The sequence below is a fragment of the Lepidochelys olivacea genome (assembly GCF_965140295.1).
Source record: "Lepidochelys olivacea isolate rLepOli2 genome assembly, chromosome: 11".
Lineage (NCBI taxonomy): Eukaryota > Metazoa > Chordata > Testudines > Cheloniidae > Lepidochelys > Lepidochelys olivacea.
In genome coordinates, this window is record NC_140421.1 from 2,658,509 (window position 1) to 2,684,168 (window position 25,660).

At 55.4% G+C, this 25,660-nt stretch overlaps 1 protein-coding gene across 1 annotated transcript in view; it reads left to right on the top strand.

Annotated features, from left to right (window-relative positions):
* Positions 1 to 2,451: 2,451 nt before the first annotated feature.
* The window catches only part of LOC311528753 (putative hydrolase PNKD), a 34,610-nt gene continuing 11,401 nt past the window's right edge, over positions 2,452 to 25,660 (top strand). The window contains exons 1-4 of the mRNA XM_084644154.1: positions 2,452 to 2,630; positions 18,935 to 19,050; positions 19,618 to 19,730; positions 24,369 to 24,427. Of these exons, the coding sequence (XP_084500280.1) occupies positions 2,461 to 2,630; positions 18,935 to 19,050; positions 19,618 to 19,730; positions 24,369 to 24,427 (458 nt within the window). The 5' untranslated portion in view covers positions 2,452 to 2,460. The remainder of the gene's footprint in view (positions 2,631 to 18,934; positions 19,051 to 19,617; positions 19,731 to 24,368; positions 24,428 to 25,660) is intronic.

A 25,660-nucleotide genomic window follows, 5' to 3' on the forward strand; every position in this document is an offset into this window, starting at 1 on the left:
CTATGGCTTCGTTAGACCTTCGCTGTTAAAGTTTAAGCAGACCTGAGATGAAAGGATCAGGCCCGGGGCTTTCCTTTAGAGCAGGCTGACCAACCTCCTCACAGAAATTGTCACAGCAGGACCTGCCCCGAGGAAGAATATTTCCTATGCATGCACAGGTAAACTAGTTGCTTTCATTCACATAAGGTCAAAACAACGAGGAGTCTTTGTGGCACCTTAGAGACTAACAAATTTATTTGGGTATAAGCTTTTGTGGGCAAAAACCCACTTCATCAGATGCATGGAGTGGAAAATACAGAGGCAGGTATTAATACACAGCACATGAAAAGATGGGAGTTGCCTTACCAAATTGGGGGGGGGGGGTCAGTGCTAACGAGCCAATTCAATTAAGGTGGAAGTGGGCTATTCACAACAGCTGACGAGAAGGGGTGAATAAGGTCATTAGGTGATATTCCATTATAGCATAGATAGTTAAGTTGAAGACAATGTAATCACTACTATTAGTCTCCTGCAGTATCTTCACATCTTTGATCTTAAGGTAAACTGAACCATACACGTGCATAATATAAGGCAATTAAGACATGAAAGGTAATTAGCATCTACAAGATAATCTGGTTACATCATTAAACTTCTGACAAGATATAGGTAAACACAGATAAATACACCTAGCATCTACCCTTGATTCTCTAACAATGCAGGCAAACAGGTTAAAGATTCTAGTCTACTAACATGGCTTTGATTTGATGAAGTGGGTTATAGCCCACGAAAGTTTATGTCCAAATAAATTTGTTAGTCTCTAAGGTGCCACAAGGACTCCTCATTGTTTTATCTACAGGGAATGGCCCTGGTTACCATTGCAATACCCTTTGGATCTGTCCTTCAGGATTGCTTACAGGTCACCTAACTTGCTGATTGTTAATCCTTTGCTGGCTCAGCGTTACACAGGGCAATTAGCGCAAGCTATATTGTGATGTTTAAAACAGTCAAGGGACATCCCCTAAAATAAGGGGCAGATGGTCACCCCAAGGGACAAATACATGAACTGAGGGATGGTCCCTTAAAATAAAATTGCTTTCCAAGTGCGCTGTTCTGACTTTGTGGACTGAAGCCCTCTTTCTAACACCTGGACATATCATTCACCCCGCCAGTGGAGGGTGGGGTTCTGGTTAGGTGAACAATTCCAATTAAGTACATGCCTTCCTTAAATGCTGATAGAGTAAAAGTAGGAACCGTTCGTTATAACAACACCCTGCTCTGGGATGTCAGTTTTGGCGAACAAGGGGTGAAATTCGCGCTGTGCAGCGAGCCAAGCCAAAGGGGTTGGCATGGTTTCATAAATTCTATTTTAATGCTTTGGTTAAGGATCTGCATTCTCCTGATGAAGCTCTCACACTCTGCAACCTCACTGTTTCTGCTCATGAGACTTACAAGGCCAATTTAGGAGGAGCGAATTACAGTCCTCAGTTAAAGATGCTTCTGTTAGAGTGACCAGGCCGGGCACGCAAGTCCATGTTCAAAGCTAGTTGAAAAGGCAAACTCCACAAGCGAAGGCCCCAGTCCTGGAATCAGATCCATGCAGGCAGGGCCTTGGTGCCCACATAGACTCCTACTGACTTTACTACTATGCCTAGGCGTTGCTCAGGTCCCAGGTAAGGAAGAAGGTCCATGCAGAGAGGGTGATGGAGAAGAAAGCACAGACAGCTGTGGGAGACAGGTGGAGATAGTCAGAGGGCTGGTGGCTGAGCTGAGTGGGCTGTACAGGGTGGCCACCCTGCCTGGGTTTGAAAGAGGCCGCTTTCCTGGCTGCATTAATCAATTCATTATGATGTGTGACAATGCTCATGCAAAATACACGGTCTGCATTCATTAACAACTGGCCCTGATATTGCTAATTAATAACTGACAATAGCTCAGCGGGTTGCTCCAGTTAAGGACAAGTCCCTGGAGGCTAGGCTGTGTTGATATGGGCTTATCCGGCAGGGACAGGGAAGCTAGAGTGGAAGGGCGGCTCTCGCAGTGACTGTGGGTTGAAGAAGGCCGAGGGGGATGACTCGAGCCCGTGGGCCCCTTATCAGCGGCTCCCAGCCGGCCCCCGCTCGCGGGTTTCGGAAGAAGGCTGTAAGAGGCCCTGACCCGGGAGGGGCCAGGAGGAAGGGGAACGAATCCGTTGCAAGGGCCACTTGTCCCGGATCCGCAGCTAATTCGGAGCAGGCCAAACCCCAGCCAAGGCTCAGCCCCGCAGCCCTCCCGAGCTGGGGGAGCCCGGGGCCCCCTTTCCCTCGGGCGGCGACAGCCAACGCCCACCAGGGGGCGCCGCAGCCCTCCCAGCGCGCCGGGGGTCGGGCGCTGGCTACAGGGCGTTCGAAGGGGGCGTGGCTCGAAGCCTGGGGCCGGCGGCGTTCGCCGGTCGCCCGGGCGCCGGGGGCGGGGCCGGCCCGGGGGGGCGGGGCCGGCCCCAGCATGGCGCGGCCGGGCTGCCTGTCCCGGCTCCCGCTGCTGGCGGCCGCCCTGGCCGCCTGCTGCGGGTTGGGGGCCGCCTCCCTCGCCCGCTGCCGGCCGGCGCGCCGCCTCCGCCGCTGCCTCGCCAAGGTGCTCATGGCCCTGGCCGGGCCCCTGGTCTTCCGCATCGGGTGAGTGCGGCCGGCGGGGGGGGGTCCCGCTCGGACCCGCTCCGGGCTCTCTCCCGCCGCCGGGGGCTTCGTGGGGCCGGGGGGAGGAGTCGGCTGCCGGTGGCGGACGGGCAGGGGCCTCCGGGGGGGCTGGAGCGGGCGGCTGGGGCTGCTGGGGGCAGGTTGGCTGGGGTTGGGGGGGGCCTCCGGGGGGGCTGGAGCGGGCGGCTGGGGCTGCTGGGGGCAGGTTGGCTGGGGTTGGGGGGGGCTGGAGGGGAGCTGGGGGGGTTGGCTGGGGCTGCTGGGGGCAGGTTGGCTGGGGTTGGGGGGGGCTGGAGGGGAGCTGGGGTTGGCTGGGGCTGCTGGGGGCAGGTTGGCTGGGGTTGGGGGGGGGCTGGAGGGGAGCTGGGGGGGTTGGCTGGGGCTGGAGGGGAGAGTTAGGCGGGGGGATGAGGCTGGGGCAAGGGGGCTGTGCAGGGCTTGGGGGGCTGCCGGGGAGCTGGGGGCTTTGGCTGGGGCTGGACTGTGCAGGGCTGGGGCGGGGGGGGGAAGCTGGGGGAGCTAGGCTGGGCCGGGAGGATGCAGGGGGGCTGTGTGGGTTATGGGGATCTGTGGCAAGAGGTCTGCGTGCATGCATCCAGGAAGGCTGGCCGGGTTGAGGGGGAGTCTCACTGGGGCGCTAAGGGGCGGGCTGGTGGCTGAGCTGAGGGGGCTGTGCAGGGTTTGAAGGAGGTCTCTTTCCTGGCTGCATTGGCAGTCCCACAAGCTGCCCCCCTCTCCCCCATGGGGTGCTCCTGGAGACCCCAAAGGGTTTGCACCGCACTGATTGGTGCCCAAACCACTTTGGGTGGGGGGATGCTTGTGCCACCCTCTGGGGTAGGTGCCGTGCACCGCCCCCCCCCCCCCCCCCCGCACAGCAGCCACAGAAGGGCTTGGCCGGCTCTCTGGGCGATGCGCTGGGGAGCCATGTGTCCTTTGCTGCCCTGGGCTTGGTGCAGCATTGTGCTAACACATACGCAGGCTTCTCTGGAAAGCTCCAGCTGCCTGGGTTAGACTGTGTTAGGGGTTAGAGGGAGAAAACGCTGCTTTCAGATCCCACACAAAGCTTGGCATTATCCATCCCTGCCAGGATTTGCCCACGTGACCCAGATCCCCAGACCCAGGGGTGCCGCAGCTTCCATTCAGCATCTGCTCCTTGGGCCCCAGCTGAACGCTCTGACTCTAGCTTGCGGAGCATCTGCCACGCACGCTGCATCCCGAAAGCCTTTAGAGCTCTGGGTAATAGGCGTCCGTTACCAGAAGCAGCGGTGCGGGGTTTGCACTATGGAGAATCGAGGAGAATCGGTCCATCGTGGAGGAGGGAGGAGAGCCAGAGTAACGGAGGAGAGGCAGTGGCCCAGTTTTGCGGGGTACTGATGTTGCAGAGAGGCAGGAAGGCGGCTCGGAGCGATGGAGAAGGCTCAGGCAGAGGGTAGATTCCCCTCCTTGTCCCCTCTCTCACAGTGGGATCCGCAGTGCGAAGGATCCTAGCATAGCCCAGCCGGTGTAGCTGGTGTGTGTGTGTGATACACTGTGTATTCGGGGCTTGGAACACTTGCTGGATGCCTTGTAGCTAGAGGGTCACTCGGTAGCAATGAAGGAAAGGGGCATCTGCCCGCAAGGACTAGGGCAGACCCCTGGAAACAGGCCCAGCTCCCTCTGCTCATATGCCTCTCCCGGGATGCCTGCTGCAATCCAGTCATCGAGAACTGTGACAGTCCCGTGAGCTGTCCAGGGGTGCACAAGCTTGAGCTGAGCAGCTGCCTGATCTTGTTTGTTGAGCCTTGATCATTCCTCGCCCCATCCCTCCCTTGTTGTCATGCCTGAAACTGCCTCGGGGCAGGCACTGGGGTGTACAACAGGTTCTGTGACATGCCCGATGTGTCATGGCTGCTGGGCTGTGAAGGGTTTCTTTCACGTCCGCCTCTGGCTGGTAGGCGTCAGGTAAATCCCAAGTTCCAGCCTCTCCCGGCTACTGTCATCTATGATCCCTCCTGAGACCTCAAGCTGCGATCAGGGAGCTGGGGACCGGGTTGTCTGCTTTTCTTCTCCCCTAGCTTCGGTCTCTGGGGGTCCTCCTGCCTGGTGAATTACTCCAGCATATGCTGCCAGGAGCTTTGCCTGGAAGTGTGAAACTGACATTATGCTCGGTTTCAGAGGAGCAGCTGGGTCAGTCTGTATTTGCAAAAAGAAAAGGAGGATTTGTGGCACCTTAGAGACTAACCAATTTATTTGAGCATAAGCTTTCGTGAGCTACAGCTCACTTCGTCAGATGCATTCAGTGGAAAATAGTGGTTTTTTTCAACAAAAAGACTTTGAAAACAGACTCCAAGGAGAGACTGCTGAATTGGAATTAATTTGCAAACTGGATACAATTAACTTAGGCTTGAATAGAGACTGGGAGTGGATGGGTCATTACACAAAGTAAAACTATTTCCCCATGTTTATCCCCCCCTCCCCTCACTGTTCCTCAGACGTTCTTGTCAACTGCTGGGAATGGCCCATCTTGATTATCACTACAAAAGGTTCCCCCCCCTCCCCCTTCCTGCTGGTAATAGCTCACCTTAAGTGATCACTCTGGTTACAGCATGTATGGTCACACCCATTATTTCATGTTCTCTGTGTATATAAATCTCCCCACTGTATTTTCCACTGAATGCATCTGAGGAAGTGAGCTGTAACTCACGAAAGCTCATGCTCAAATAAATTTGTTAGTCTCTAAGGTGCCACAAATTCCTCCTTTTCTTTTTGACATAATGCTCGACTGTTTCGCGACAACTCACAGCATTCTGAACAGCGTCTTTAAAACTGGCCACGCTCACTCGATGCAATCATTCTGCCGCGTGGGGAAGCTCTGAAGCAGCTGTGGAAGGGTAGGGCAGAGTGCTGTGGCTGGCTCAGCGAGGTGAGATTGTACCAGTTTACATTCAGGACAGTTCTTGGCACAGCTGTCAGGGCTAGGAGGTTGATTTACCAAATGGACAGCTTTGATTCCAGAGACGCTGATGGGATTCATTGCCAGGGCACTTGCGTTGTGGAAGCATCTGTCTCAGCTGGGGCCTCCCTGTGTTTGTGCAACGTGCGGGGCATATTAAGAGAGAGCCCTGTTAGCTGTGTGGATTGTCTAGCCCTGTGACCTTGGCTTCCTTAGAAAAAAGGTCGGGGTGCGTGTGTGTTACCTAAAGTGTGTAATCCTTGTGTAGACAGGGCAAGTTGTAGTTCTAACTCGTGATAACTGGTGAAGGAGAATGTGACGGGGAGTTGTGGGTTTGCCTCGTTTTGGCATGCATTAGCCAGTCTACAACTGTCCTGCCTGCGCTTGGATTCGAACACGTTAACTTGCACACTTCGTTACCTTTCATTAGTGTAGACATGGCCTGTGTGTATTAAACTGGATTTGCTTTCATCTTTGCAGAGCTCTAATGCTCTGGCAGACAGAACGTCAGCCATCAAAGGCTGAGGCACGTTGAAAAGGGAGTATGACCTGGTTGTGTCGTGTCTTGGGAGCCCACTTCTGGGAAAATGGGTCACCGAGGAGGTGGTGGTAGTTACTCAGCGATTTAAAGAGCTGTTGTCACCTAGGTTTAGAGTCAAGCCTTAACTTTTGCTCCCAAAGGCATTTTATAAAACCCACCAATCGGAAATGTTTGAGCAGATCTTTCTGTTAACCCCAAATCAGCAGCCGCACCAGTGCCTAGTGCAGGAAAGGTGGAAACCGGCTAGAAATAAATAGTGAAACTGTTTTCTTCAGCTGAGCTAAGAGAGGTGCAAATAGTAAAAGGAACAGCAAATCTTCCTCTGTCTTTTGTATAGATCTGTCTGCTAAGCTGGTCGTAGATTATTAAAAACAAAGAGGAATTTCAGAGTCTGCAGTCCCTTTACACAGCTTGAGGACAGCTTGAAGAAAGCGGTGGTTCTTTTAACTTAGTTATCGCCGCCTTAGTTATCGGAGTAGCGTCTACCTCAGTTGGGGCCCCATTCTGTGTGTACGCTGTGTAGCTCAGAGTAAGGCGCTTACCGTCTAAACATCCAAGATAAAGGGGAGGCATCATTGCCTGCATTTCTCAGAGAGGGACCTGTGGTGCAGAGAGATGAGGCGAGTTAACCATACACCGAAGGTATCCGTGGCACAGCGAGGAACTGATGGAGTTCTGGTTCAGTACGGCAGCCCCAAGACCAGCCATCCCCTGCAATGCAAGACGGAAAGAATCCAAGATATCACTGCAAATGATCAGGGCTCCATCGCCTAGCTGCTGGACAAATAACTAGCATGGCAGAATTCTGTGTCGCTTGCATCTTAATGGAGTCTGGGATTAACAGAGGGAATTGCTTTATTCCCTCTGATCCCGTCCCCGGAGAAGGAATCAAGTCCTCAATCGGCAGCTTGGTGTTTGGACAATGCTTTGGAGATGGGAATGACTGGGCGAATGCCAAGCGTTACGTTAACTTTTCCGAACTTGACGGGCTGGTTGTGGAAGTGTTTGGAAACTTTACCAGATCTGAATGGTAATGAGACTTTAAAATCTTCCCTTTCATTAAAGAACAATGTGGATTATTCCCTGGGTGTAATAATAAACCTGCAGTGCCCTGAGCCAATTCTCTTCCAACTGGAGTTTGTGAGCAGTGTTCTCGAAGGATGGGACAGGCTTTGTCACTTTGATCTCTTGCACTGCATTGTGTGTGTCACTCACCAGCAGTAAAGTGTTGGGCTTTGGCAGGCAGCACTGAGCCAAATATTCCCTTTTCAGGGTCACTGCACCTGCGTCCCCACCCCGTGGTCCCTCGGGGGCACCCATGTCAGGTCTCGGGCTTCCAGTCGTTACCTCTCTTGGGGGGAGATGCACGTCTCTCCCCATCCTGACTGGAGTTTGAAGGCTTCATAGTCCACTGTGATAACCCCTGCAAGCCAGCATGTCCACCCGCCCCGCCCCCCCCCCCCGCTTCTCCACTGTGATAACCCCTGCAAGCCAGCCTGTCCACCCGCCCCCCCCCCCGTGCTTCTCCACTGTGATAACCCCTGCAAGCCAGCCTGTCCACCCGCCCCCCCCCCCGTGCTTCTCCACTGTGATAACCCCTGCAAGCCAGCATGTCCACCTGCCCCCCCCCCCCCCCCGTGCTTCTCCACTGTGATAACCCCTGCAAGCCAGCCTGTCGGCCCGCCTGCCCTCGTGCTTCTCCACTGTGAGATCCCCTGCCTGCCCACCCCAGTGCTTTGCCTTCTCTCCGATGGCCGTGGCCAGCAGGTACAAGTCAGCGCACTGCTCTTGCTAAGCCACCACCTTTTACTCCTAGTGTAAAAGCGTCACCGCGACAATGTATAGAAACAAGGAAGAAGTTCCTCTATACATGCTAAAAGCTTAGTCAAGATCCACCTCAGTCCCATGGGCCCCTTCCATGAGATTTGGGGCCCTGGGACAGAAGGGCCCGTCCAGTCGCTGGGTCAGAAAGAAGGCCCTGAGGCAGTTTAAATGCAGCCGTTCTATGCCAGAAGCCCTTTCTTGGTTGATGGCTGGAAGATCCCTTTTGAACCAGCATGGGCAAACCTCCCTGGGGGGGCTGATGCCTCTCTGGAGTTGGTACAACCTGGTGCTTTCCCTTAATCTCTCTCTCGCACGTGCGCTCACACACGCCTGGTTCCTGGCGCAGCCGTGGCAGCCGCCTGCCCCCCAGAGTTATATACAATCCCTGTCCCACAGTGGACACCTTAAGGAAGAGGTGATCCTCAAAAGAAATGCCTTTAGTTCTTTCCCAGGCGACCAACCTCCGGAGTTAATGCTGCGTTTACCACGTGGAATTCACGCATGTTCTGAGCCACGGGGAATGGCTATGCAGTGTACGTCTCTCAGCATGAAATACTGTGAGGAGCTCAGGGAGGCATGGTTGAAAGGCAAAGCGCTTCCCCAGAAGCTCAGGGGGAAGGTACCTTAATATCCTTCCTGCTGTCTGTGTAAAGGATCATGCTGTAGGACAGTGTCAGCTGAACTCGCACGTCTGTCTGGAAAGACTTTACTGCTGTTCTGCAGTTGCTATAACTAAAGGGGCTGTGACAAAGCGGGACTGTTCTTAATTTTTCCTCTGAATAGTGTGGGGGTGCCTCAGTTTCCCCTATGCAGTTCTTAAGTATCTAGGGGGTGGGATAAGGATGTATGATCCTTGCAGAGCCCTAGAGGCAGGTGTGTGCAGGGGTCTGGACACAGAGAATGGCCGACACCCTGTTTCCTGGCAACGGATGGCCTGGGCCCTTCCCCCCTGCAAGGTGGGAGCTAAAGGGTTGGAGAACAAAGGAATCCGGTGACCTCCTGGCCCGGGAAAGGGACAAAGCCCAGAGGAGCAGGGACTGGAGGGAGAGTTTCAGTTTGAGGCTGGCTGGGACATGGAGTGAAGTGCAGACGTGGTTGTCTGGCTCACTGCCCCCCAAAATGGACCCAGCTGAGGGGTCCCGTTCTCTGCACCTACAAGCTCTGTGTTAGACCATGTTCCTGTCGTCTAATAAACCTTCTGTTTTACTGGCTGGCTTGAGAGTCCCGTCTGACTGCGGAGTTGCGGGGCAGGACCCCCTGGCTTCCCCAGGACCCCTCCTGGGTGGACTTGCTGTGGGAAGTGCACGGAGGGGCAGAGGAGGCTGAATGCTCCGAGGTCAGACCCAGGAAGGTGGAAGCCGTTTGAGCTGTGTGTCCTGCAGCCAGGCTGCTCCCAGAGAGGAGACTTCCCCAGAGTCCTGCCTGGCTTCGTGGGGAGCAGTTCCAGAGCATCGCCCGGGGGCTCCATGACAGGGGGCTGTGGAACTCTCTCCCACAAGGCACTGGAGTATAGAATCAGAGACTATCAGGGTTGGAAGGGACCTCAGGAGGTGTCTAGTCCAACCCCCTGCTCAAAGCAGGACCAATCCCCAACTAAATCATCCCAGCCAGGGCTTTGTCAAGCCTGACCTTAAAAACTTCTAAGGAAGGAGATTCCACCACCTCCCTAGGTAACGCATTCCAGTGCTTCACCACCCTCCTAGTGAAATAGTGTTTCCTAATATCCAACCTAGACTCCCCCACTGCAACTTGAGACCATTGCTCCTTGTTCTGTCATCACCTACCACTGAGAACAGTCTAGATCCATCCTCTTTGGAACCCCCATTTCAGGTAGTTGAAAGCAACTGTCAAATCCCCCCTCATTCTTCTCTTCCGTAGACTAAACATCCCCAGTTCCCTCATCCTCTCCTCATAAGTCACGTGCTCCAGCCCCCTAATCATTTTTGTTGCCCTCTGCTATACTCTTTCCAATTTTTCCACATCCTTTTTGTAGTGTGGGGCCCAAAACTGGACACAGTACTCCAGATGAGGCCTCACCAATGTCGAATAGAGGGGAACGATCACGTCCCTCGATCTGCTGGCTATGCCCCTACTTATACAGCCCAAAATGCCATTGGCCTTCTTGGCAACAAGGACACACTGTTGACTCATATCCAGCTTCTCGTCCACTGTAACCCCTAGGTCATTTTCTGCAGAACTGCTGCCTAGCCCCTCTGTCCCTAGTCTGTAGCGGTGCATTGGATTCTTCTGTCCTAAGTGCAGGACTCTGCACTTGTCCTTGTTGAACCTCATCAGATTTCTTTTGGCCCAATCCTCCAATTTGTCTAGGCCCCTCTGTATTCTATCCCTACCCTCCAGTGTATCTACCTCTCCTCCCAGTTTAGTGTCATCTGCAAACTTGCTGAGGATGCAATCCACACCATCCTCCAGTTCATTTATGAAGATATTGAACAAAACCGGCCCGAGGACCAACCCTTGGGGCACTCCACTTGATACCGGCTGCCAACTAGACACGGAGCCATTGATCACTGCCCATTGAGCCCGACAATCTAGCCAACTTTCTATCCACCTTATCGTCCATTCATCCAGCCCATACTTCTTTAACTTGCTGGCAAGAATACTGTGGGAGACCGTGTCAAAAGCTTTGCTAAAGTCAAGGAACAACACGTCCACTGCTTTCCCCTCATCCACAGAACCAGTTATCTCGTCATAGAAGGCAATTAGATTAGTTAGGCATGACTTGCCCTTGGTGAATCCATGCTGACTGTTCCTGATCACTTTCCTCTCCTCTAAGTGCTTCAGAATTGATTCCTTGAGGACCTGCTCCATGATTTTTCCAGGGACTGAGGTGAGGCTGACTGGCCTGTAGTTCCCAGGATCCTCCTTCTTCCCTTTTTTAAAGATGGGCACTACATTAGCCTTTTTCCAGTCGTCTGGGACCTCCCCTGATCGCCATGAGTTTTCATGAGAAGAATAGAATCGGTTTCAGAAAAGGATTCGTGTGCGGATGAGACCATCCTGAGTTCCATTAGATAGGCCGGAGCATTATTTCTAGGGGGATATTTACTCTTGTGCTGCAGCCCATAAGCCAACCACAAGTAGGCAGGATATAGGCAGAAATTTGGACGAAATTCACAGGTAAAGCCAGAAGGGACCACTGTGATTGTCCACCCTGACCTCCTGTAGACCACAGGCCGTGGGATGTCCCTGAATTAGCTCCTCTTTGAACTAGAGGAGATCTTGTAGAGAAACGCCCAGTCTTGATTAAAACTAGGGCTGTCAAGCGATTTTAAAAAAAAAAATTAATCTCAATTAATTGTGCTGTTAGACAAAATAATAGAATACCATTTATCTAAATATTTTGGGGTGTTTTCTACATTTTCAAATATATTGATTTCAATTAGAATACAGAATACAAAGTGTAGAGCGCTCACTTTATATTGATGTGTTTATTACAAATATTTGCACTGTAAAAAACAAAAGAAATCGTATTTTTCAATTCACCTCATACAAGTGCTCTCGTGCAACCTCTTTATCGTGAAAGCTGAACTTAGAGATGTAGAATTATGTACAAAAATAACTGCATTCAAAAATAAAACCGTGTCCAACTTTAGAGCCTGCAAGTGCACTCTGTCCTACTTCAGCCAATTGCTCAGACAAACAAGTTTGTTTCCACTTGCAGACAATAATGCTGCCCGCTTCTTGTTTACAGTATCGTCCGAAAGTGAGAACAGGTGTTCACATGGCACTGTTGTAGCCGGCATCACAAGATATTTGCATGCCAGATGCGCTAAAGATTCATATGTCCCTTCATGCTTCAAACACCGTTCCAGAGGATGTGCGTCCATGCTGATAACAGGTTCTGCTTGATAACGATCCAAAGCAGAGGGGACCAACGCATGTTCATTTTCATCATCTGAGGCTGATGCCACCAGCTGAAGGTTGATATTTTTTTTTTTTTTTCATTTTTGGTGGTTCGGGTTCTGTAGTTTCCACATCGGAGTGTTGCTCTTTTAAGACTTCTGAGAGCATGCCCCACACCTCGTCCCTCTCAGATTTTGGACTGCACTTCAGATTCTTAAACCTTGGGTTGAGTGCTGTAGCAATCTTTAGAAATCTCACATCGGTACCTTCTTTGCGTTTTGTCAGATCTGCAGTGAAAGTGTCCTTAAAACAAACATGTGCTGGGTCATCACCCGAGACCACTAGAATGTGAGATATATGGCAGAATGCGGGTAAAACAGAGCAGGAGACGTACAATTCTCCCCCAAGGAGTTCACACACAAATTTAATGTCTTACTTTTTTAATGAGCATCCTCACCATGGAAGCAAGTCCTCTGGAATGGTGGCTGAAGCATGAAGGGGCATACGAATGTTTAGCATGTCTGACATGTAAATACCTTGCAATGCTGGCCATAAAAGTGCCATGCGAATGCCTGTTCTCGCTTTCAGGTGACATGGTAAACAAGAAGCAGGCAGCATTATCTCCCATAAATGTAAACAAACTTATTTGCCAGAGCAATTGGCTGAACAAGAAGTAGGACTGAGTGAACTTATAGGCTCTGAAGTTTTATGTAACAAAAAAAAAATCTACATTTGTAAGTTACACTTTCATAATAGAGGTTGCACTACAGAGCCCGTGTGAGGTGCGTAGAAAAATACTATTTTATCATTTTTACAGTGCAAATTTGTAATAAAAATATTAAGTGATCCCTGTACACTTTGTATTCTGTGTTGCAATAGAAATGTAGAAAAATATCCAAAATATTTAAATTGGGATTCTATTGTTTAAGAGTGTGATTAATAGCGATTTAATTTTTTTGAGTTCATTGCGTGAGTTAACTGTGATTTAATCAACAGCCCTAATTGAAACATTTCCAGTGATGCTGGATGCGAATGCACCATGACCCTTGGTAAATTGTTCCAACGGTTAATGATCCTTCCTGCTAAAAATGTCTCATTTCTAGTCTGACTTGGCCTAGCAAATATTTCATAACTGTCAGTTACAGGGGTTTTGTCACCCTTCCTCCCACGCTTCTGTACTGGCTACGGGTGGAGGCTGGGCTGATAATCCTACGGTCAAGTTTTTACATTCCCCCTGTCCTGGCAGTTTGTTTGTTTTGTGTATGCGTATCTGGCTGTATAATCTGTTACTTTTCTTACCACTTTTCTGTGGGTCTTTCAGACAGCAATGGGGTGGGGGAAGGGAGGGAGAAACGTTTTTTAAAAAGACAGGAACATATTCTGCAACCGCTAACATTGCATGGGGATTCAGGTAAGAGTTTCATGCAGGCTCCACAATCTTTTAAGTAGTTAGTGACCGTCCCATTTACCCATAATCCAGCCATTCTCCATTTTGACGTTTTTCCCCACTCGGATCTCACAGTGAGGGGCTATTGGAGCGAAACACTGTGAATGTAACTGTATTGGAAACCAACCTCCTGACTTACCTGATAGACACCATACGTAATTAGAGCCAGAGGGTGGGTTGGTTTTTTTTTTAAAGCCAGTTTCTTGACCCCTGCTGGTTTTTGGCTGTCTTACTGATTTCTGGCTTGGCCAGTGGTAACCCATGGGGTCCGTTTCATTTCCTTGTTCTCAGGGCCGTGGTGTTTGGGTTGTTTATGGAAGCATCTTTGTTTGTTTGAGAAGCAGCTGTTCCTTCTAGTATCTGCCTCTAGCTGGCATGGGGAGGGGAAGAGGGTGGGGGGTTGTAAGCAAGTTTTAAACCTCAAAGTAAGCTTCTATTTGTTGTTCGGCAGCTTTTTTCCTGCTGTGGCAGCTGTTTGTTGTTGCTGGAAAAATACCTGTGTTGGGGAAAACTTCAACCTAACAAAAACCATGTTTTATTTTGTTAAAGGCTGCATAGCGAACCCTCATAACTGCTGCGGAGATTCAAGGGCTTAAGCCCAATCCTTCTTGGAATTGCCCTTTCTCCAGATCATCAGAACATCCGCTGTTAGGCAGGATAAAATCTTCTGTGCTTTGCTGCCAGGGCCAGCCCATAACTGCCCCAGGCCTCAGCAGATGCTTCCATTAAGGTTACTCCACGATTGTCCATGGCGGTGATTTTAGCTGCTTCCTATGGAATGTTTTGCACAGGCTGATCCTGGGGACAAGACACCGAGCTCACGGGACCCGGGCTCTGAGCTGATGGCTGCCGGCAGAGATGTTGTAACTGTCCACACACCCACACCCCACATGCTCGCCCCACTGCCCAGCAGTGTCCACGTGACAGCCATGTACGTGTCAGCTGGGGCTGTCTGGATCAGAGCCCGCCCTAGAGTCATGGGGTCAGCGGGGGAGAAAGGGCTCAGAGTTCACTCCACTCCAGTCTCGGCCACCACTGTTTCATTGTGGCCGTTTTCTCCCCCCCCCCCCCCCCCGCCAGAGGCGCTGTGTGCCCACATGCACCCCGTGGGGGGGTGGGAGCAGGGGGCCTGGCATGGGCCCAACTTTAATTGAAGGGCTCTGGGGGGGTTTCATTATCTCCTTTTGAAGGTGGGGTGTGTAGCCAGTGGGGTTCCCCACAGTCTGCTCCTCCCCAGGCCCAGCGTCTTCTGGGGTTTATCGGCTGTCCAGCCTCATATGATCCCACCCCGAGGCCCAGTAGGGTCCCATCTCTGGCGTGAGGCTCCCAGAAGCTGCCCGCCCACCCTGCTGGGGGTGGGGGGGGGCACAGGGAATCACCAAGAGGGATTTGCCCAAAGTCCAGTGGTAGAGCGGGGGATGGAACCCAGGAGTCCTGATTCTAGTCCCTGCTCTAAAGGCTCTCCTTCTCCCACCAAAGGGATGGAACCCAGGAGTCCTGCCACATCTGCAAGGTCTCTTTCCCTGTAGACCCAGCTCCTCAGTGGGGCAAAGGGGAGGGGCTTGTAGCTGCTTGGAGAATCCGGCTGGCCCTGAATACTCGCCTGCTGAGCTGGGAATCCCCTGGGGGTGTCGCCTGAGGGGCAGGGTGCTGGGGGGGGCGGGGTTCTGGTTTGTCACCTCCCCTTCTCCCCCAGATACCAACACTACTGTGGGGCTCCTTTGAGCTCCTTGCTAGGAGCTGATGTGGAGGCCACATGGCTCAGGGACGTGGAGGCAGGGAAGTTGCTGCCCTGGGTCTCCTTTAGGGGGAGTGGGGGTGACTAGTGGTTAGAGCAGAGGGGCCTGAGTCAGGACCCCCCAGCTTCCAGCCCCTGCACGTTCCATATGCAACCCTGAGTGTCGCTTCCCTGCCCTGTGCCTCAGTTTCCCCAAATGCCTCCAGAACCGCAGCTAGGGAAGGTACTAAAGAAATGTAAACTCTTGTTGTAATGTGTGCAAATTAGGTGCTGCCTCTGGGCTCCTGGCAGGTTGTCAAAGCACCCATCTGCATCACACAAATTGTTACCCTTCCCCACTGCCGCCCCCGCCCCCTCCCGCACACATACACACAGTATAGCAAGGCAAATATATAAGTTAAAGAAAAAAAAAAACCAAAAAAGCCACCAGCCCTTGCTTGTGTGCCTGAACGGGTTAATGCTACTCCAGCCAAGTTTCCTCTTTTAAAACCACAGGGCTGGGGGCCTGACAGAGGGAACAGGAGGTTTCATGATCACTAGGATGGCTGGTGCAATTGGTGGAGAGAAACCAGCACAGAAGCCTGACTGGGGGTGGGGAGCAGGCTGGAAAATTACCGGCAGCCCTGGTAAATGCTCTGACAGCTTCCTCCTCTTCCCCTCCCGCAGACAGCTCTGTGGGGGGCTGCTCTGCCGGCACTCATCTAGGAGCAGCTGAAAGCTCTCATGCTAAAGCCCTCAAAGCCCCTGGCCCGCTGATCTCCATCCCCTGCCCCGGTGCCCACCCACCGGCTGGCGGTTTTGCCACCCGGAAAGCCCGGTTTCAGCGGTTGCCACTGCCGGCAGCGTGGTGATGGGGCCTGGGCCTGCTTCCCCTACTCGCAGTCCTTGTCTCTCTGCCAGAGGTGTGCCGGGGTTCGGCTGAGCCCCGCTCAGTGCCATGGACCCGGCAGGTCGCTGCTCGAATGACTGAGACGCCAGCGCCCCCCGCTGGAGTGTCTCAAAGCGCTCTGCGGCCATGAGCGACCCGCGCCTGGCACATCCACCCTGTGATGCGACTTGGGGGGATCCCAGTTGTACAGACGGGACCCTGAAGCCGGATCTACCCCAGGGAGGCGGCGGCCCTGTCGGCCGTTGTACCGGCAGTGTGCTGTCCGCAACGCTGCGCTTCTACCAGCATAGCGGACTGCAGCCCCCCCGAGCGAAAGGAGTGATGGCGGGGACGGTGTGTGGCTTGCTTAAGGTCAACGATTAGGAGAGCTAGGGATAGAACCCAGGAGTCCTGGCTCCCAGACCCCACTCCCCTCCTGGACCTGGGAATAGAACCCAGGAGTCCTGGCTCCCAGACCCCCACACAACTCACTCACTAGCCCCCACTCCCCGCCCAGAACGGGGAATAGAACCAGTCCCTGCTGTGGCCCACTACACCCAACTCCTTCCCCCCACGCTGCCAGGATATTTGCTGGCTCTTGTATCTTTCGAGAGAAACCAATGGAAAGGCCTGGTTGGGTGAGTCCAAGAGCAGTGAAAGCAACCCCACTTCCCATACACACACCCCATTCCTTCTCCAGGCCCCTCCAGGGCCATTAACCAGCAGCTGCCCACTGAAGCTTCCTTGCAGGCCAGTTTTCCAGATGCTGAGGGCTTGCGTGCCGTGAAATCCGAGCCCGTGAGTTCACCCTGCTTGCTGGGGGCGCATGGTCTCCCCAACTTTAACCCCCCCCCCGGCGCTGAGCTCTCTTCCTGAGCCTGACCATGCACGCTGTGTCCTGGGCAGACCACATGTGCCAGCTCCCCACCCCTGCTTGGGAAGCCCGTTGACAGCAGCTGTCCGGGGTGCCCTGGGTGCGTAGCTCAGAACCCAGGGCACAGCTCCGCCCTTCCTCCGGGGCGGGGCAGGTCAGCGCTCCAGCCGCTGGGACTTTGATGCCCCGGGGGATCAGGGGAATTCCAGATCTCCCTGATAAGCTGGAGGCTTATTGTGGATGGTGCGGGAAGGGCAAAGCTCCTTTCTCAGAAACGTGGCCAGCGTGCCAAGGATTCCCGGCCTTGTCTCACATCTGGCGCGGTGCCTTCAGGGGTGGGGGGAGAGCCAGCTTGGGGCAGCTGGGCACTGTTCTGACTTCTCCACGCCTGGCTTTGCCAGTTCCCCTCACTCCTGCCCCCAGCCCGCTCTGCCACGTTGCAAGGGGTACCTGAAAGCCAGATTGGCATTCGTCATCCCAGGGCGTTCTCAGTAACGCAGATCAGCGCCCCCCCGTCCCGTCCCGTCAGCCCTGCCATGCGCCTCTCCAGCGACATGCAGGGAGATTCAGCTCCCCCCTCCTCCCCTGGCTCCTACCCAGCCTGTCCCCCTGAACTGTCCCCCAGTAACAGGACCATCTGCCCCCACTTGGGAGCACCCCCCTGTGCAGCCACCTGGAGGTGTCTTGGTTCTCTGTTTGCTCAGTTCATGCTGATCCATTGACTTGGAAATCCTTCTGTAAGTGGTGCCCCTGCCCCGAGTGCCTCTCTGGGGAAAGGTTTCAGAGGAGCAGCCGGGTCAGTCTGTATTCGCAAAAAGAAAAGGAGGACTCGTGGCACCTTAGAGACTAACCCATTGATTTGAGCATGAGCTTTCGTGAAAACTGAATGCATCCTAAGAAGTGAGCTGTAGCTCACGAAAGCGTATGCTCAAATCAATGGGCTAGTCTCTAAGGTGCCACAAGTCCCCCTTCTCTGGGGAAACTGGCCCCACGGGTGAGATCATCTCTGTGTGGAGCTTGGACGCTGAAAGGCACAGCCCATGGGTGTCTGGCCGTGCACCGGCTGAGTCGGGCGACGGGCTTTGGCTAGTTTGGCTTCAGGAAGGGGGTGGGAGGGGGGGCTTCTTGTTGATGCCCCTGCTGCAGCGGCTACCTTCCCCCCGACCAAGAGCTGGTGTGATCGTGGGAGCCAGGTGGACGGGCTGGGTCTGCGCCAATCCCAGGGCGCTGGCAGCGCTGGCGGTCAAAGCTGTGCTTAGCAGGCGTGGGCAGAGAGGCAAGGGTGGGTGAAGCTGCATTAGCCCCATTTTGCAGAGCGGGAAACTGAGGTTAACAGCCTGGGGCCAGGGTCCCCAGCCGGCGCAAATGGTCAGAGCTCCGTTGACGTCAAGGAGATTACGCTGATTTATGCCCTCCCAGGAGCTGACCCCCTGATTCTCAAGGCGTCTGCAGCTGCTATTGATGGTCTGGCTGTCGGGAGTTTGGCCCGGGGCTGCGGAGGAAATCTGCCCCGGTGTATGGCAGGAGAGGGTCGCCCTTGGGGGATGGACAGGGACAGCTATGCTGGCCTGCACTGTGACTGCAGGGATCACTGTAGCAGGGAACCCGCCGTGCGGAGACACGCCTCATGCTGGTTTTGCCGGCGTATTTTGCGCTGGTTCGGCGGACGAACTCTGCCGGCAGAAGCGTTGTCAGGCAGTATCACTGTCTCTGCGTTGGGGCTTTAGCTGGGCTAGAAAGGTCTTAAAAATCCCCTCCCTAAGTGACGTCTTGCTGCTGGCAGTAGTTTCTAGCGTCCGACCTGGCCTGCGTCAGAACAGTGATGTAACCCGCGTGTCCTGGCTTCCCGGTCCCTGGGCTCCCATCCCCATCTCTCGTCTGGCCACCACTCGGCAGACAAAGCCGGCAGTCTGGCCACCTCCCCACGGGCTACCTGTGACGGTAGGAAGAGTTTAGTCTAAACACTTTTGCTGCCCCTCTTGGAACAGGGGGAAATCCAGACCCAGATGCTTTCCTGTCTCTCTCCCCTTTCTCGGGGGGGATGCTACCTAATGGCACCCTAGGTTGCTCTGCAGCACGTCTGCCCCCGACCCAAAGAGGGCAGGGAGAGCAGCTGAGTTGCTGGGCCCCGGTGGGAGTGGGAGGGAGACCCGTCTCTGCGTCTCACTCTGTCCCTCTCCCTGTCCCCCCGCCAGGTACAGCCTGTACGCCCGCACCAGGCTGGGCTACCTGTTCTACAGGCGGCAGATGAAGAAAGCCCGGGAGCGGTATCCACATGGCCACTCGATTCCCCAGCCTGTGATGTTCAGCGGTGAGTCCTAGCTGCTTCTGGGGCTCCCTCCCTTTCCTCTCTTCTGGAGCCCGTTCTCACTCATCCCACAAGTCTGGGGCCCAGGCTGGGGTGCCAGGGTAGCACACCCTGTGAGAGGGTGGGTCTCTAACCCCCCTCTAGCAGCTGATGCACGAGAGGGTAACAGTCTACTACAGCCACCAGCCAGTGGATTTCCTCCTTTAGCTCAGGCGGCAGAGCCTCGTGATTTTAGTGCTGAAGGTGCCGGGTTCCCTTGCAGGGGGAACGAGGGGTAGTTACGCTAACATGTGGATCCAGGTTCGGGTTGGGCCGGGGTCTGGGGGTCTAACTGGGCACGAGGAGCTGACAGCCCCTGAATCCCGTGAGCCGCTCCAGCAGTAACTTGGGCCTCGTCTGATCAAAACTCTCCAATTCCGCTGCCCTTGGCCCGTGGGCCGGATCAGGACAAACGTTGCGGGGTCAGAGTCTGAGCTGGGTGGTCCCCGGACCCTTGGGGCTGCCTGGGGTTTGGGGCTGTGGCTCAGAGCCCCTTTCTCAGCTGCTTGTCTGTCTGCCCTGTTACCCCAGGGGTAAAGATCCTGCCGATCCCCGTGCTGTCCAACAACTATAGCTACCTGGTCATCGACACCCACTCCAACGCTGCTGCTGCCATCGACCCCTCAGACCCCCTGGCCGTGCAGGTGAGAACTCCTCCCCCGCCCTCCGGGCTGTGAAATTGACCAGGGGATCGATCCACTGAGACGCGCAGGGTGTCCCTGATGCTGAGGGGCGGGGAGAGGGGACCCGCCCCCTTTCACCATCCCGTGGCCACGGGGGAGGGAAGGGGGCTAGTGCCTGAGCCGCTCTTGGTGCCCCCTCTTCCTGCCCACTCCCCACTCTCGTCCCTGTATCCTGCGGATCTGCCGGATTTCTGCCAGCAGCACCGACCTTTCCCTGCTGGGCTGCCTGTCCCACCCTTCCTGGCATCGGGGGGCAGCAGTTGGGGGGTGGGCGTCGGACAAAGAAGATCAGGCACCCAGCCTCGCTGCAAGGGGCAAACCAGCCCTGACCCCCCTGCTGCCCTGCTCTTCAAAGGCCCCCGCGGCCAAGGGCCCAGCCCCCTCCTTCCTGCTGCCAGAAGCTGCCAGCCCTTTGTTGCCTGTTTGTTCCGCGGCTGGGGGGGCCAGAGACTCCAGGGAGCCCACTAGGCACTTGGCTGTTGCTATTGATTTTGCAGGGAAGGTGGTGCCAGATACCATGGTGATGCGTGAAAGGCTAAACCGCTGAGAGAGAGCAGGAGCTGCGTGTGTGTGGCTGGTAGAGGGGGGAGGAGAGGAAGAGAGAACGAACAGGGAGATATGCAGCATGGGGGGAGGCCACAGAAAGGAAATGCAGCAGTCCCTTGTTTGGTGGGCGGGGGGGGCGGGGAATCCCAGCTCCTAAAATACCCCTCCACCAATGGAACTGCCCTCCGTGACTGTGTGCAAATCCAGCCGCACCCTGTCACTCTCCTGTGCTCGGGCGTTGTGTGCCCCCCCCCCTCAAGTTGCAGTGGGGAGGCAGGGAGCATAGGACCACAGGGCTGGGGTAGGACCAAGGCTCCATGCCTGTCTCCAAGCCCCACGCTGTGGTCACGCAGAATTTCGCAAGTGGGGTGGAACGCTGCTCCCACAGCTGCACAGAGCGAAGGAGAATCCCCTTAAGATCATAGCGCTATAGGGCCCATGACACAGGTCTGAATCCAGTCAGCAGAGGGCAGCGGTGCGTGCACTGTCTCATTACGACCTGCTTTACGGAGAACTTGGCTTCCCCTTTTAACCTCATCATGGCCAGTCCTAGCGACAGGAGCTCGCAGCAGCTGGTGCGTCAGCCTCTCGGTGGCCCCGTCTCTGACATAGGGGACGCTTTGCCCGATGGGCATCGAGATGGCACCCAGGGTGGTCAATACAAACCAACTGCTGGCTCCACTCTGGTGTGCCTGGCCGGTTGGCTCTGCACCCACCAGTGGTGCCTGCCACGCCCTCCCTGAGAGCAGCTGCCCCCTCTGCACGCTGCCAGGACGTGCCAGGCTCCAAACCTGGGAGCAGGGCTGAGTCACTCGGGGGAACCTCCTGGGGGGGAGGGGGCTTCTCTGGAATCTTGTTCAAACTTGCAGAGCCTAAGCCGCTGCCTGCCCCCCCTTTCCCCCCCAGCATGTGGGAGGAGATCAGCCACCATGCATGCAGATAGCTGCTACATTGGCCTGGGTTCTTTTTAACCCCTCTTTGCCTGGAGCTCACTTAGCGGCAAGAGCAATGAATCCCAGGCCGGGGAATGAACTTGGAGGGGGGCCTGCCCTGGGGGCTGGCAGGAAGCAGCAGGGGGGAGGAGGGGAAACAAGGCAGAGACAGAGGAAGAGCAGCTGCTGCATGGAAATAACTGCTTCTCCCAGTGTGGGGCCTGTGCTGGGCATGGGGGAGCCTTCCCAGAATTCCCCAGCTGCGCATGGGCCACCAGCAGGACAGGACTGACTCTAGTGGAGCCCTCCCCACCTGCCCAGCTGGGGAAGCAGCCAGTGCATGAGCTGGCTCCGCTTCCCTGCAACACCCCCCCCCCCCCCCCCAACACACACACAGAGTAAAAAGCATGCCTGCCCCTCCCTGCTTGTGAAACTGTGTGCCTAGTAAAACCTCCTGGGGCAGGAAATGGCTCCGCTGAGCTAAAGATGAAAGCGGGGGCGGGGGGGGGCCAAATTTGCAGACAATACAAAACTATTCAAGATCGTGAAGCCCAGAGCAGCCTGCCAGGGCGGAGTTCCAAAGGGATCTCCCCAAACTGGGCGACGCTGTGGCAGATGAAATTCAGCGTTGCAAAAGGCAAAGTCGTGCACGTTGGAAAGCAGAATCCCAGCTAGCCGGACAAAATGATGGGTCTAAAGTAGCTGCTACCGCTCAAGAAAGAGATCGGGGGGGGAGGGGGGTCAGTGCGGAGAGCTCTCTGAGAACACCCACTCCATGTGCTGCGGCCGTCACAAAAGCAAGCAATGTTAGGAACCATTAGGAAAGGGGATAGATGAGACGACAGAAAATATCATGTTGCCTCTGTATAAATCCACGGGACGCCCACACCTTGAATGCTTTTCAGAGTAACAGCCGTGTTAGTCCGTATTCACAAAAAGAAAAAGGAGTTCTTGTGGCACCTTAGAGACTAACCAATTTATTTGAGCATGAGCTTTCGTGAGCTACAGCTCACTTCATCGGATGCATGCCGTGGAAAATATAGAAGATCTTTTTATACATACAAAGCATGAAAAAATGGGTGATCTAAAGTGATCACTCTCCTTACAATGTGTATGATAATCAAGGTGGGCCATTTCCAGCACAAATCCAGGGTTTAACAAGAACGTGTGCGGGGCGGGGGGAACAAGGGCTAAGTCATTATGCAAGGTAACCTATTTCCCCTTGTTTTTTCCTCCCCTCCCGCCCCCCCCCCCACGTTCTTGTTAAACTGTGGATTTGTGCTGGAAATGGCCCACCTTGATTATCATACACATTGTAAGGAGAGTGATCACTTTAGATAAGCTATTACCAGCAGGAGAGTGGGGTGGGGGGAGAGAAAACCTTTTATAGTGGTAAACCCCCATTTTGTCATTCTTTGTGTGTATAAAAAGATCTTCTGTACTTTCCATGGTGTGCATCCGATGAAGCGAGCTGTAGCTCACGAAAGCTCATGCTCACATAAATTGGTTAGTCTCTAAGGTGCCACAAGTCCTCCTTTTTCTTTTTACCTTGAATACTGCGTGCAGATCTGGTCGCCTGATCTCGAAAAGGATACACTGGAATTGGGAATAGGTCCGGGGGGGCCACAGAAACAAGTAGGGGGTAGAACGGCTTCCGTACCAGGAGGGAGTGCAAAGTCTGCCACTGTTCAGTTTAGGAAAAAGACAAGGAAGGGGGGAGATGAGGGAGGTCTATAAAATCATGGCGGGTGCGGAGAAAGTGACCAGGGCAGTGTTATTTACCCCTTCGCAGAACACGAGAACCAAGGGTCACCCAATGAAATTAGCTGGCAGCAGGTTTAAAACAAACGCAAGGAAGTGCTTTCGCACAACGCCCAGTCAGCCCGTGGAACTCCTTGCTGGGGGATGTTGTGAAGGCCGAGGCTATAACTGGGTTAAAAAAAGAACTAGATAAGTTCCTGGAGGACAGGTCCAGCAGTGGCTATTAGCCAAGATGGTCAAGGACGCAACCATAGGCCCCGACTTCGTCTGGCGCCAGTGGGTGCTCGACCCCCGCACCGCCTCGCCCCGCCATGACTCCACCCCGCCCCCTCCTGACCCCATTCCAACCCCTTCTCCAAAGTCTCCGCCCCCTCCCTGCCCCTATTCCGACTCCTTCCCCAAATCCCCACCCCGTCCTCGCATTCTCCCCTGAGCGCGCCGCGTTCCCGACTCCCTCCCGGAGGTGGCTACAGCTGTTTGGTGGCGGCAAGTGCTGGGAGGTAGGCGGAGGAGCGGGGATCCGGCGCGCTCAGGGGAGGGGGTGGGGCGGGGAGCTTGGCTGCCGGTGGGTGCAGAGCACTCACTAATTTTTCCCCATGGGTGCTCCAGCCCCGGAGCACCCACGGAGTCGACGCCCATGGACGCAACCCCCTGCTCTAGGTGTCCCTAAGCCTCTGACTGTCAAAGGCTGGGCGTGGAGGACGGGATGGCTCACTCGATGATTGCCTGGTCTGGTCACTCCCTCTGGAGCACCTGGCACCGGCAGTGGTCAGAGACGGGATCCTGGGTTAGATGGACCATTGCTCTGCCCCAGTACGGCCACGCTGATGTTGTTGAGCCAGCGCGTCCCTGGGGATTACTGGGGCAGGCCGTGTGTGCTGGAGAGTTGGGGTCCTGACCCCTGCCAGGGGCTGGGAGGGATCTGTGCTGCCGTGAGGAGCCCTGGCTTTGCATCCTGCCCCCTGCCTGCCCGGCTGGCCGGGCATGGGATACTTAGCCCTCGGGCGGTCCCGGGTTCGAGTCTCACCCATCATTGCGGGGGGGCAGCTGTGGGATCTGGGGGCAGTTCCTTTGCACCGTGGAGATAGGTCAGAGCGACTGGAGGGTGCAGCAGTGGGGAGCCCGGGCCCCCCAATATCAACAGCTTCCTCGCCAATTCTAGGCCTGAATCAAATCACATGGCTGCCAGATTGGGGGAGGTGCTGGCTGGCTGGTCACCTCCTCTCCCATGTCTGTCCCCCAGTTGATTGGTGCAGCCCACCCCACCAGACAGCTCCCTGTTTCTTTAGCCCCTGGGGTGGGCTGGGGGCAGAGCCTGTGGTCAGGCTGGGGCTGCTGCTCACGCTCTCTCTTCTTCCAGGCAGCCATCGAGAAGGAGGGGGTGACGCTGGAGGCCATCCTGTGCACCCACAAACACTGGTAAGGGGGCTGCTCCGGGGGACGGGGTACAGGACGGGGTTGGGGGCCAACTTCCTGCCTAGGGCAGGTCATTGCCCTTCGGGGGTGGGGCTGTGCTGGGAGGGAGGCAAAGGATGTGGGGAGCCCAGGGCTGTGGCTACGGGTGGGATTGAGAGGAAGGGCCCTGCCCTGCCGTGTCCGGCTGCCATGTGGAAGTGATGGGCAGTGCCGGAACAGGGGGAGGGGCTGGGGGGGGTCGGTGGAGCTGAGGGGAGCCCATCATCAAAGTCCCTTGTTAGCAGGGGGAGGAGGGAATCCTGGCCTTGCTCTGGCCTTTGGGCTCCCGTCTTCCCTGGCCCGGGCTCCCGGGGAGCCCCTTCCTTTCCCAGCCTTGGACTGCTGCCTGCAGCTGGGGAGGGGGCTCCCGGGGCCGGCGGTGCCCTTAAAATCTGCCCCCCAGTCCTGGCCGCTGTTGAGGGGCCTCCCTGGACCGTGGGTTTGGTAGGTCTCCGGCCAGTTCCCAGGGGACAATGGTCCGTCTCTGAACCCCACAGCCAGCCCCGTCGTTAACCACACTCAAGAGGCCAAGGCTGGGGCTCCCCGGTCAGTCTGTGGCCCGGGGGCGGGAGCTGGCAGGAGGGCTAAAGAGACGTGGTCCCCGAACCGTGTAGCTTGGCTGCAGTATCGGCTCTGGCCTGGCCGATCCTGCCCCCGTGCCAGCCCTGGGGGAAGACGGGTCTCTCACCAGTTGCTTCTTTCCTTCCTTTTGCCCCCTCCCAACACCGGCCCCTTTCCCTGCCCCCTTCCAGGCTCCCCCAGGTGGGTGAGCCGTGCAGCTGGGTTAACCCAGCCTAGGCCAGGGACCCTGGAACTCCCCTCCCTGCTTCCATCCTCGCTGGCCGGTTCATTTCAACCACCTGCTCCCCTTGTCCCCGCCACCACAAGGGCACCCCCCAGCCCCTCCTCTCACCCCCCTGCCACCTCCGTGAACTCGGCTCTGATCCGGGTTGGCCCCCAGTGCTGTCCCCAGGGACTGTGGTGGCTTTGATCTCAGAGGGGGGGCGGGGGGCTGTAGCAAAAGCCACGTTCGCTTCCTGAAAGGCAGCGGTTTAGCGTGGGCTGTGCCCTGCCTTATCTCTCCCCAGCACATGTGGCTGGGCCGGATAAGGGGTGGGGGCTGGGAATATGGGGGATGCGAGGGGATGGCCCCGAGCCAGAGCGGCTCGGAAAAAGCGGGTAAGTGTGTGCAGAGGA